General features: G+C 42.1%; 1 protein-coding gene across 4 annotated transcripts in view; it reads left to right on the top strand.

The window, feature by feature from the left end:
* The first annotated feature begins 609 nt into the window (after positions 1–609).
* LOC126481100 (cuticle protein 21-like) overlaps positions 610–13811 on the top strand; it is an 89949-nt gene continuing 76747 nt past the window's right edge. The window contains exons 1-4 of one of the 4 annotated variants that reach the window (XM_050104626.1): positions 610–676; positions 4009–4138; positions 6573–7217; positions 8071–8214. In XM_050104626.1, the coding sequence (XP_049960583.1) occupies positions 665–676; positions 4009–4138; positions 6573–7217; positions 8071–8195 (912 nt within the window). In that variant the 5' untranslated portion in view covers positions 610–664 and the 3' untranslated portion in view covers positions 8196–8214. Of the gene's footprint in view, positions 677–4008; positions 4139–6572; positions 7218–8070; positions 8348–13811 lie in introns of those variants that run through there. The other 3 variants (XM_050104635.1, XM_050104619.1, XM_050104653.1) reach the window with 3 other exon arrangements.

The raw sequence follows: 13811 nt of genomic DNA on the forward strand, positions 1-13811 counted from the left end.
AAGAGTTCTCTTTGTTGAATCATTTTCCTAAGGAGAGTCAAGCTACCTCTTCCAATGAAGCGGATGGAGGATGGAGATCTGATGTGATGAACGACCTTCGCTAAAGATAATGTTGTATAGTTGTCTCGGCATTTCAGTGGGAAGTCAATGGTGGTCATAAGGCGCTCTTTCTTGTTTTTCTAAGCATATCTAGCTTATTCACTTTGCTACAAATCTTCTCCACTGTGTAAATGCTCGATGTGCGTGGGTTACAATCGTTTGGTCTTTGTAAATGACACGCTGTATACGCACTAAAGCAGGAACTATTTCGGGTTTCGCCACTCACCGTTTCCCATGTCCCATTAGCCCTGACGTGACAGTGATGTTAGACGCTACCCATCTTACTCTCAGACACAGAGTAAAATGTCAAGGTCACCTTCCTTTCGAAACGCTGAGGCAGAAGAAAGAGATCAACCGATGGGCGGTGTGTGTGTGTGAGGTCGCGAGGCGTGGCAGATGCGGCGAACCAGATCCCTCTGGGCGAGTGTTGCGTCACCACCGGCTAGTCTGCCACTCAGCCATATCCAGCGGGGTGAGGTGGGGGCTCTGCCCTGCTCTGTCACTATAAAGAGGCTTCCAGCCGGTGCTGGAGCCAGTCGTCCACCAGTCGTCTCCACAAGCCGACATGGCTCTTCAGGTGAGGCAGCAGCGAGATGCGAAGGACATAACAGTAGGCAGATACAGCAGTCTGTTGACCAAAAGATGGTATCTGAGAGCTATAGGAAAGGGTTGCGAATGAAACTCACAACGGCTTTTCACCCCAAGTGATTTAACGAAATCGCAGGAAGCATAAGTCTGGATGGTCAGATGGGGATTTGACCAAGTCCAGTTCTCACCACTGCATAAGTTCTGCAGCACTGCAATGTAAGAAACTGTGGCTGTATATGGAAATGAAACTGCCACCAGATAGGAAAAGTGTAAAACGTTTTCAGATAGTAAATAAATATTAGTAACGTTACGCATGATTTCTCTCAAAAGGAAACTCACTTGAAAACGTGAAATATACGTTGACATATGAATGAATTAATAGTAAGCTGCATGTTATGCTGGCTCGATTGTTTCAATATATTATCTATTCGTAGGTTTGGGATTAGATCTCGATAGGTCTTACCATGCTTATGTCACTTATCACTTCTCTTAGCTCTGCCAATAGCTTGATAACGAGAACATCCCAAGCGGCACCATAGTTTGTAGCTGACGTTAAACTTAGAGCTGGCAGGGTTTTTCCTTTTTGCAGCTTTTACCTTTCAACGTCATCTTTTGTTTGAAATACCCCGGAACGAGTTCAGCTGGCTTGTGTAACAATGAGTGTAGCCGGGAGACGGAGAGAAAGACAAGCTAAGGTGATCCTAAAGAACGGACAGATGACCTCTCGAAGGGTATTGCTTTCGGAAGAAACATCTGACTTCAAATCCAAATTTATAGTTTCACTTATCTTGAATGTCTAACAAAGTGTGTTATTGTTCTCATTTTTAGTTAACCCTGTTTGAAATTTGGAAAATCAGCTGCATAAATAAGAGAACAATTGAACAATTTAGAATATATCGAAATCAAACTTGAGGCATTGCATCGATGATACCATATGCCGAGAAATGCAGTCATCTTTAAGCAAAATCTAAAACTGTTAACTTCTTTTTTACATTTTTAGTCATGCGGAAGGATGAATCTGATTTGCTATGACTCAGTTAAACGTGAAATAGTATCGTTGTCCTCTTAGCTGTGAGTAGACGTATGTTGTCGTGACGGGCCAGATGCAACAGAACACTTTGCAAGAATCTTCTGTTTTCTTTCTTACATTGAATGCTACCATCATAGTCCTTCATTAATGTGAACTGAAAGCTGTATTGTAAAAACATGAAAAGCAGTATAGCATACTAGGCTTCGTCATCGACATACCGATGAAAAGTGTTGAATATTATGGTAAACACAGATTTTTTTTCTTTCTATCATCTCGTTTCATGGCTGTGGATGGAAGGCGTCAACTCTTTCTTTTCTTTTTTTTTAATTCATCAGTTTTTGGTCTGGTTAGAACCGATTAGCCGTCTCTTCCTTTCTTCAGCAATTTTTCTGGTTTGGCATATGAAGTACATTCCTCAGTAAATATTTTTACATATTCGGAGTCATCTTCGACAGGTTGCTCAGGTATTGCAGTTTCAGGTCAGAAATTATACATTATTGTGTTTTTTCACTTAATTTTTAACCTCCTTTTAGCGCCAAACTTTAATTCATAACAAAATATTCAAGAATGGTGTTCACTGTGTTACAACACTGTGATCCTCTAGTTCTCTAGTTTATCATATTTCCTTCTCAATTATAAATCCTCGCTAATTATCTCCAGTAATGATTCATTTAATGTTTTATCTGCCAATTTTTGCCATCTTTGTGTACCACCACATCTTATAAAGTTCGTTTCTCCTCATCCTGTTTTCGTAGCTACCTTCCTTCTCGACAAGACAATTAAAAGTTTCAGACTTCCGCCTTACTAGATTATACGAATGTGATGACTCCCCACAGCACAAGAACATATATTTACTATCACAGATCTGGGCACATGAAAACTTGCTGCAGACTCTCTGTTTCAATTTCTCCCTTGTTATGTCTATCCCTCTGTTCCTCTCTGTCTGTCTGTCTGTCTCTCTCTCTCTCTCTCTCTCTCTCTCTTGTCTCTCAATTTCCCCCCCCCCCTCCCCCTGAGTCCCTGATAGAGCTTCAGTTCAAAGGCAATAGTCCATTCCCTTAACAGACACGTGAAACAAATTATAAATCTGCAGAACGAATGCAACCCTACCTAACTACCTACATGTTGTACCCTGATAACTTGTTCTCAGTACAGTACTGGCGTTCAAGGAAATTAAAATCATCTTCTTCGACCACTGAACGGTTTTTGGTGATGTGAATGTGAAATTCTGATGCCTTATTGCACTAGATTTTACTCCTTTTATAACTCTAGAACAGGATTTCTGCATTCAGAGTTACGATAAAGTATATTGATGAAATGTATACCATGAGATCTTACTGAGACAAACCGATAAAAGATTCAACACTTGTGATGATATCCTCCGTTGTCTGAATCAGAAAAGGGATTGGCAGTTGGCACTGGGAAGCTATAAATATAAAAATTCTTGTATTGCTTCTTCACATTGGTGTTAACCACAATATGCCATCTGCATCGCCATTTTCCCCAGTTATTTTGCTTAAAGTACTTCAGGTAATGTCCAGAAGATCCCTTCGTCAACGCTGGAGCCGACACCTATATAATTTTTGAATATAAAAAGCTCTTGCCCTTCCCATTTCAATTAACGTCAGGGAAATTTCCTGAATTTCAAGCTCTAGTGACGTTTTCCTATCAACCTCATTAGCAGGAAGTTTGTCCAAACAGCAAGCGCCATTAACTGTATTTCCAATCTGTACAACATTAGTTTTCTGGAGTAAAAGTTGAATATCAAAAGTCTGGAAACATAATGAAGGAGATTTACCAGTGTGTCATCATATATATGTGAAAAGGTGTGCAAGTGATTATACGTACATTTCAGTCAAATCATGTTAAAGGTGTTGTAAATAATGTCTAGAAGTAGATTATTCTGTTTGTACTCATAATTATGTTCACTTCATAATTTTCTGGTCAAGTCAGCCGTAGCAGTCACAAACTACTTTTAACAGTGTTGCTTCTAACAACGTGCTGTCTGTAGAAACAAACTTCAGCAGTGATAATGGGGACTTTTGAGGCATAAATCCTGGGAAATGGAGGTCGTTGTTCACTTAAATGAGTACCAAAGTCACCATAAATGTCTACATGTTAATACTGCCGTTTTCACACTAAGAATAAGAGATATGTTCTTTTATCCCGAAGAAAGAACATGTACGTCGAAAACATGTCGTGCAGCTCGTTGATAACACGTACTGTACAATTCGGCATAGTGGCATTTGTGTTTACAGACGGTACACGGTGCCCTGTCTGTGGTGTTGCAGGTACTGCTGTGCGCATGCGCGCTGCTGGGGGCGGCCAGTGCGGGCTACCTGGGCTCTCCCGCCGTCTCCTACTCGGCGGCTCCCGCCCTGCGAGGCGGCCTTCCTTACAACGCCGGACTCGGACTCACAGGTAGTTTGTACAGCAGTCTCCCAAAGGAGGGACGACGTCTGATTTACATGCCGGAATGGCTAAGATGTCTTTGTTCTTGGCGTCCTTCTACACGCAAAAGACTTCGCTTTTCCTTTAAGATTCCATATCTTTAGTGCTACACAGCAGTCTCCCAAAGGAGGGACGACGTCTGATTTACGTGCCGGAATGGCTAAGATGTCTTTGATCTTGGCGTACTTCTACACGCAAAAGACTTCGCTTTTCCTTTAAGATTCCATACCTTTAGTGCTACACAGCAGTCTCCCAAAGGAGGGACGACGTCTGATTTACATGCCGGAATGGCTAAGATGTCTTTGATCTTGGGGTACTTCTACACGCAAAAGACTTCGCTTTTCCTTTAAGATTCCATACCTTTAGTGCTACACAGAAATTCTTGGAAGTTCACTACAATATTTTATAATTAGTTATCGTCATAGTTCTCTTTCCAAATTACTTGAGCGGATTTACCCATAATAAGTAGTAATTGTTTTATTTAAAATTATCACTGTATTACATTAACACAAGCACACTTTATCCGCTGTTGCAGATATTTTTCTATAATGTTGTTTAAAGTTTCTAACCCAGAGTACAAATTTTTCTGCCTTCAGTTTGTAGCAATTCTTGTAAAAGTGTTCCACTAACTAGTCCTCGCCAGTGACAAGAGGTTTCGAAACATGGTTTTCCTTTTCATAATTCTTTTCTTTCCTCTTATTCTAATTATTCTTCTGGTGACAACACAAAATAAGGAAGAAGATTACGAAATACTTCTCCAAAGTGTAGTAAACATAATGAACAATTACTTTTCAGTTAACTTTTAATGTATGGCAACTTACAATTGTTCATTAAAAGAAATTAGAGTATTGCATCTGTTAGACTATTATCTGTGCTCTGTAGAGCATCGTTATTGCCAATTCTGGTAACTTGAACAATGCCATAAAAATTGCTACACCCGAAGATGATGCGCTACAGACGCGAAATTTAACTGACAGGAAGAAGATGCTGTGATATACAAATGATAAGCTTTTCACAACATTCACACACGATTGGCGCCCGTGGCGACACCTACAACGTGCTGACATGAGGAAAGTTTCCAACCGATTTCTCATGCACAAACAGCAGTCGACCGGCGTTGACTGGTGTAACGTTGTTGTCATGCAACGTGTAAGGAGGAGAAATGCGTACTATCAAATTTCTGACTTTGATAAAGGTCGGATTGTAGCCTATCGCGATGGCGGTTTATCGTATAGCGACAATGCTGCTCGCGTTGGTCGAGATCCAATGACTGTTAGAAGAATATGGAATCGGTGGGTTCAGGAGGGTAATACGGAACGCCGTGCTAGATCCCAACGGCCTCGTATCACTAGCAGTCGAGATGACAGGCATCTTATCTGCATGGCTGTAACGAATCATGCTGCCACGTCTCGATCCCTGAGTCAACAGATGGGGACGTTTGCAAGACAACAACTACCTGCACGAACAGTTCGACGACGTTTGCAGCAGCATGGACTATCAGCTCGGAGACCATGGCTGCGGTTACCCTTGATGCCGCGTCACGGACAGGAGCGCTTGCGATGGTGTACTCAACGACGAACCAGGGTAAACGAATGGCAAAACGTCATTTTTTCGGATGAATCCAGGTTCTGTTTACAGCATCATGATGGTCGCATCTGTCTTTGGCGACATCGCGGTGAACGCACATTGGAATCGTGTATTCGTCATCGCTATACTGGCGTATCACCCAGCGTGATGGTATGGGGTGACACTGGTTACACGTCTCGGTCACCTCTTGTTCGTATTGACGGCACATTGAAAAGTGGACGTTTGATTTCAGATGTGTTACGATCTGTGGTGTTACCCTTCATTCGATCCCTGTGATCCCTACATTTCAGCAGGATAATGCACGACCGCATGTTGCAGGTCCTGTACGGGCCTTTATGGATACAGAAAATGTTCGACTGCTGCCCTGGCCAGCACACTCTCCAGATCACTCACCAACTGAGAACGTGTGGTCAATGATGGCCGAGCAACTGGCTCGTCACAATACGCCAGTCACCACTCTTGATGGACTGTGGTATCACGTTGAAGCTGCATGGACAGCTGTAACTGTACACGCCATCCAAGCTCTGTTTGACTCAATGCCCAGGCGTATCAAGGCCGTTTTACAGCCAGAGGTGGTTGTTCTGGGTACTGATTTCTCAGGATCTATGCATGGAAATTCAATCACATGTCGGTTCTAGTATTATATATTTGTCCAATGAATACCCGTTTTTCATCTGCAGTTCTTCTTGGTGTAGCAATTTTAATAGCCAGTAGTGTATATAAACCATAGTGCAAGCAACTATTTGCTAGCACCTTCAATAGGAACTGTGTGTGTGTGAATACATAAGACGCCCCTATGAATCCATTCCTTTCCTAGGAGGCCTGGCCGGAGGTGCCACTGCTTCCGCTGCCGCCGCCGCCGCCGCTGCTGCAGCAGCTAGGGCCAGACTGTCTGGTGCTGGCATCAGTGGCTATGCTCCTGGCTACACTGGCGCACTAGGAGGTGCCTATGCTGGCGTTGGTGGTGCCTACTCTCGCCTCGCCACTGGCTACTCTGGTGTCGCACCTGGCTACACTGGCGCTCTAGGAGGTGCCTACCCTGGTGTTGGTATTGGTGGTGCCTACTCTCGTCTCGCCCCTGGCTACTCTGGTCTCGCCCCTGGCTACGCTGGTCTCGGCGCTGCACGTTACGCTGGTGGTCTGGGCCGCCTCGCTGGTGGGCTGCCCGCCGAGCTGGCTGACCCGTACTACGACCCCAACCCGCAGTACAGCTTCAGCTACAGCGTCAGCGACGCCCTGACCGGCGACGCCAAGCAGCAGCAGGAGAGCCGCAGCGGCGACGTGGTGGAGGGCAGCTACAGCCTGGTCGAGCCCGATGGCAGTGTGCGCACTGTCCAGTACACGGCCGCCCCTGGTGCAGGTTTTAATGCTGTCGTCTCCAAGGATGGTGCCCCAACTGGGCCTGCCCCTCTGGGAGCTGCTGTCTCTCCTGCCACTGTTGGTGCCCGAAACATCCTCCCAGGTTTGAAACAGTATTTGACCCATTAGTGATTACAAATCCATTTTTTTCTGTAACATTTCAGATACTAGGCTCTGGTTTATGTTTCCACCTGTTATTTGTGTACTAAGGACGCAGAAGTCTAAAAAAGGCTTTGTCTCAATTTATTGAACCATTTGAAAGTAACTATAACACAGCCATAGATAGCAGAAGGCTATATATGCACTTACAATCAAAGGAGTTAAGTATATGATGTCAGTAATTACTAATCTGATGTTGGACCTCTTCTCCTTTGAATTAAGAACACCTCCAATGCATTTCGTGGATGGAAGGCGACTGAAAATAGATGAGTTCTCAAACTGGAAGCCTATTTTCACTCATAAATTACGGGGACCTGACAAACTAAATTCAAGCTTAATGTGCCATTTGCTATGTTTTCCTTCCCCAGCTGCTGGCCTGATTCTGTGGGTGACTCTACCTCCTGGCAACAATTAAGTATGTGTAGCTTGAGTAATACTACTTCCGTACAGTTTAAAGGGGTCAGTAATAGAAGTTGGATACAAACTGACTGCTCTTAAAACTATGTAGAACGATTACATACAATAGGCAGCCGCAGCAATTACTGTAAAGTTAATCACAATGATGGAATTATAGCATTTAAAACTCTTAGCAGTTTCTAATTTATTTGGAAATATTCAAACGTTTGATCTCCATTAACAGTTTTTGATGCTCGATGGATGAGGTCAAATAAAATTAATCCAGAACTTAAGTATACTTCTAATAGCATTTTAACGGTGCTGTGGTTTTCTCCAATGTGGACAGACGTCAAAAATTGTTTATTGGATATCTCCCTCAGTGCCTGCTACAACTGTTTCAGGAGGCATACTTCCTGGAGCTGCACGCTCTCTGCTATCTCCAGCTGCCGCTGCTGGAGTCTACGGAGCACCTCTGAAGACGGCGCATGCCTCCCTCGCCACGCCACACGCAAAGGTACACTACTAGTGCCCTCGCAAGCTGATACCTTCTAAATGTGACCACCGAATGTATTGTGAAAATGGTTCTCATGTAGCAATAAGATGTACATATTTACGAATTGCTCTGTTAATTTATCACTGCAATTTGTATAAAAATAAAATTATCTGTCTTTATTTAAATGTTGTACCTATTCAATTTGGGCTTCTTCCCTAATATTATGTACAAAAATTCCTGTGTGTCACAAGTTACTTTAAGCTACGGGAATTTCTATACAATACCATTTGTTCTGTGTCTGAAAAGAAAAACAGATATCTAAATACCGAAAACAAAGGATAAGATCTGATAATCAATCGGTGCTTGTATTTTTAGAAGATTTAGTTTTCAACTGCAATCAACAACACACAGTAGGCTCCTGTTCCACCTAGCTTGGTTTTGTTTGATAGTAGTTAGCCCACTGGACCTGCAATCGAAAGGACGACTTTTCAAACCTGTATCCAACAAGTCTGGTTTACGTTTTTTTGTGATTCACGGAAAACACTTAAGGCATGAGCGGCGATAGTACCTTTGAAAGAGCACGGCTGATTTCTTACCCAGCTTTCCTTTATCTGTGAATGTATCGTATCTCTAATGACTTCGTTGTCAACAGTATTTAACACTATCTTCCTTCCCTTTTTGATTCTGTTTCAGGAACAGATGTTACCCCAATAATCTTGAAGGATCGTACGAAAGTATTTTCATTACAGTACCACCCAACCTGTAATATAGCATTATCTTCTTGCCTCTGAGTTTCATAATGTAATGATCTTGCTGGTAGGGGACAAAATGTTTTCACTGTAGCAGACCGTGAGAAGCACGAGTGCAAATCTGGAAGAAATATAGATTGAAGAACTACTTTATCATTCATGGCCCGGTAGTCGACCCCGGTGCCCACGCTGTTCTAGACGCTTCAGTCCGGAACCGCGTGACCGCTACGGTCGCAGGTTCGAATCCTGCCTCGGGCATGGATGTGTGTGATGTCCTTAGGTTATTTAGGTTTAAGTAGTTCTAAGTTCTAGGGGATTGATGACCTCAGATGTTAAGTCCCATAGTGCTCAGAGCCATTTGAACCATTTTGAATCACCTCGCCCTGTGGCTTAGGCAGCACATATACAGGAGAGGAGGACGGGGACTTAGATGGCCTAATAACTCCATCACATAACTTCTTTCACCTATAGTCACTCTTAACTCCACCATCCTATGCGGTGAAAATCTATATGGAAGAGGCCTTACGGGAATATTGCCCTTTAATTCAGTATTCTCCTAATCTGTCATTAAGCACATCCCTAAATTAGTCACCTAAATTGACAAACAGTTTCCTTTGTTCATCTGGTAAATTCCAATGCCATAAATCGGAGAATCAGAATCGACTGAACTGGTAACTGGTTTTGACACTCTGTTATTACATTCACCACACGCTTAAAAAACTCGGAGTTTTTCTGAGGTGCAAACTCAAAATGAAACGTTCTTTGGCTTGATTGAGGAGCTAATACAACGTTATGGATGAAGTCAGAACCTGTAATGGCTTTACAAATTATGTGCTACCTTAACTGGGAATTTTCACTTAAAATTGACAATTCGGATATTAACTTCAATAGTTCCTCAAATCCGCACCGCTGCTTCATCCTTCTGAATCTGCTTCCAGTGTTCATATATTGGTCTCCCTCTATGATTTTTATCCCCCACGCTTCCCCCCAGTAGTAAATTGGTGATCCCTTGATCCCTCAGAATGTCTCCTATTAATCGATCCCTTCTTCTAGTTAGGATGTACCATAAATTTCTCTTCAGTTTTATTCAATACCTCCTCATTAGTTACGTGATCTTCCCATCTAATCTTCAGCATTCTTCTGTAGACATACATTTCAAAATCGTCAATTGTCTTCTTGTCTAAACTGTTTATCGTCCGTATTTCACTTCCATTCACGGCTAGAGTCCATAACTCGATACTCGATGTTAACGCGTTTCTCTTCTTCAGAAATGCTTTTCTTCCCATTGCCAGTGTACATTTTATATCATCCCTACTTCGACCATCATCAGTAATTTTGCTTCGCAAATAACAAAACTCATTTACTAATTTCAGTGTCTCATTTCCTAATCTAATTCCTTCAGTATCACCTGATATAATGCGGCTACATTCCGTTATCCCCGTTTTGCTTTTGTTGAAGTTCGTTTTATATCCTCCGTTCAAGATACTGTCATTCCGTTCAGCTGCTCTTCCGAGTCCTTTGCCGTCTCTGACAGAATTAAAATGTCACCGGCAAACCTCATAGTTTTTATTTCTTATCCCTGGACTTTAAATCCTACTCCAAACTTTTCTTTTGCTGCCTTTACTGCTTGTTCAACATACAGATTGAATAATGCTGGTGATAGGCTACAAACCTGTTTCACTTTCTTCTCAACCACAGCTTCCCTTTCATGACCTTCGACTCTTATAACTGCCACCTGGTTTCTGTGCGAATTGTAAATAGGCTTTCGCTCCCTGTATCTTATTCCTGCCACCTTTAAAATTTGAAAGAGAGTACTCCAGTCAACATTGTTAAAAGCTTTCTCTAAGTTTACAACTGCTATAAACGTAGATTTGTCTTTTATTGACCTGTCTCGTATGAGAAGTCTTACGGCCAGTATTGCCTCACGTGTTCCAACATTTCTACGGAATCCAAACAGCTCCATTGATCCTGAGTTAGAGGCTCGGTCCGGCACATGGTTTTAATCTGCTAGGAAGTTTCAGGAAACTCGTTTGTTTGGCGCATATTCAGAGACAGAATGCGCGTCCATACAGTCAATGAATTGGCAGTTAGCTGGCGTCCAAAGAGAAGTAGACAGTGAGGAAGAGGGGGAACATTTAGAATACGTCGAACCTCTTGTACACATTATAAATATGCCTCAGCAACAGGCACAGAATTTTGTGGGGTTGCGAGCGCCGCGAAAGGGCCCTGTACCTGTAAACACAAGACATACACAACAGAGAGGGCAATGGGTGGAGTTGTTTGCGCCATGTAATGGATCAATGACATATGCAACTAGTCCTCAACACAAAGGACAACGCAGGGGGAAGGGTGGACAGCCGGATTGTTACAGTTATCAAACTTAGAAACGCCACAGCATAGCCCAGTACACGACGTAACTGACCGAGTATAAAACAATAAAACGAGAACACACAGTTCAGCAGAAGGCAGTGTTACAGAGGACACGATCATGGAGATGTTACAAAAAATGAACGATAGTATAACGATACAGAATACACAGATGACGGAACAGCATCAGCAATTGCAACAGGATAATGAGAACTTGAGACGAGAGATAAAGACACAGATTTAACAGGTTAAAACCCATATGGAAGAAGGGATCGCTAGAATTGATAGTCAGATCACACAGATAAAGTAAGACGCGAAAGATTCTAGAGAAAGAATTTAGGTACTAACGCAAAGTCAGCAGCAATTACGCACTGACGTGGACAAGGTCCAATTGGACATCGTAAACGTTGACAAAAAGGTGTAACGTTTTACGAAAAAAGCCATTCGAACAGCAATACAAATTTCGGAAGAACAAGCAATTCCTAGCAAGATCGCAAAAGTTGCACTAAAAAAATATTATCAGCGGATCAAAAAGATAGAACTTAAAAACAATGATCAGTTTGAAAAGCTTGGAACAGAGTTGATATAAACTATCGAAGAAAAGATGGAGACCGATTACACCTGTAGCGAAACAACTGATACGTCAAGCATTAATTCAGTACACGAACACGCGCCGTCTAAGAAAGTTCAAGTAGAACAAAGGCCAGACGTAACACTCGCGCAGAAATCGAAGCAGAAAACCCCGATTAAAGTAATACATGACACATCACAGAACCAGGCACAGTATCTAGAAAAACAGGACACATACAGTCAGCCGATACCAATAGAAAGACAGCCGACTTAACCAGTAAATCCAGTGACACAATATAGCAGTAGCACAGCCATAGTTCCCCCGAATGACGAGAGTAGAGACAAACGAACAACACTTTTTTTCACCAATGTTACAATATCATGCAATTATCGGGCAGGAAACTGAGCATATGCAGACAGGCAGTAGTTTACCAGAGAATAGGCAAGATGACACAAGCAGTGGCAGATTATTTGAGTCCATTAATCAGCCACAAACCGGATTTATGTGTAGATATGATACAGACCACTTCCTTACAGATAGAAAATTTCAACATTTTGAGGAAGAAGGCGGTAGCTTGCATGCACGCACATTCATCGATCAGTTCCAAGTAGGCTTGCCAAATCATTGGAGTGTGGCTCACAAACTTGACTTCATTTGTGCACACATGTAAGGAACAGTAGCGGCGGTGATGCAAAAGATCGCTGGTACCTGTACGTCTTACCTACAGTTCAGAACAGCATTTCTCGGAAGATATTGGTCCTTGGAGGCGCAAAACAAAATAAAATACGAGTTACTTCAGATGACACCATAAGAAAACTCAGGGGAGAAAAGCGTGGTAAAATTCTTTGTCACAACGGACAAAAAGAATCAATGCCTAGACAAACCATACAGTAACGGAGAGCTGATACATCTATGTTGAATGAAGTTACCGATAAAATATCAACAGGCGACAGTAGGAAAAAATGAAAATATCGAAGAATTCAAAGATGTCTGAAGGGAACTTGAATTCATGTTTAAAGAAGACGAAGTGAAAGAAAAAAGAAAGGAGAGGGAACAACAAAAGGAAAGGACTAGGAACGAATATTCCAATAATAATAATCATAATCCTAATACCAATAATTTCAGGCAATTTAACATACCAGGAGAGTGGCATAATGAAGGTAATTGGCATAGAAACGAGAACCAGAAAAATTGGTACCGAAATAGAAACGGTAATGGACACTCATACACTGGTGGATATGGGCTTAGGAATCAAAATGCCAGCGGTCAAGGGTACTTGGAAAGAGATCACGATGTCAGAAACAGACTGGCGATACCAGGGCGCGAATAACTACAGACGAAATTATGGTCCACAGACACAAGAACAACACAGAAAAGAGAAACCAGAAGTAGAAGCTAGGCCACCGAATACTGCAAAACGTAAAGATTGACGTGCAAAATGCGGAAGAGGTCAGGCAAACTAACGTCCACCCTATCTTATACTAACCACTAAATAAAAGTTAAGTTAGCAGATCAACATAACAACATAATTAAAAGAAAAAAGGGGGCACAAAACAGACTAACAATTTCTTGTAGTATTGAGTATCCTGCAACATGCACACAAACAAGAAATGACACACAACCCATAAAAGGATGAAAAAGTGGAAGGATATCATTAGAATAAAGAAAAGGAATCATATCAATCTAACAATTTTTGCCACTATCAGAAAAATTTTTCATTATATAAAATCAGAGTTTTTTTGTAAATAACAATAACAAATATATGTAAAACAAAAATTGTAAATATTTCTACGTGTCAGCGGGACATCGCCACCAACATCAATCGCCAGCTCCCTCAACACCACATGCTTCGAGATAGCGACGGAGAGGGTACAGACATATTGAGAAAGCACTTAGGGCAACGACAACAACATGAAGACCAATGCCACACTGGAAATGCAGGTTACAACCAGGTTGGACTTC

The sequence above is a fragment of the Schistocerca serialis genome, chromosome 1 (assembly GCF_023864345.2).
Source record: "Schistocerca serialis cubense isolate TAMUIC-IGC-003099 chromosome 1, iqSchSeri2.2, whole genome shotgun sequence".
Classification (NCBI taxonomy): Eukaryota; Metazoa; Arthropoda; class Insecta; order Orthoptera; family Acrididae; genus Schistocerca; species Schistocerca serialis.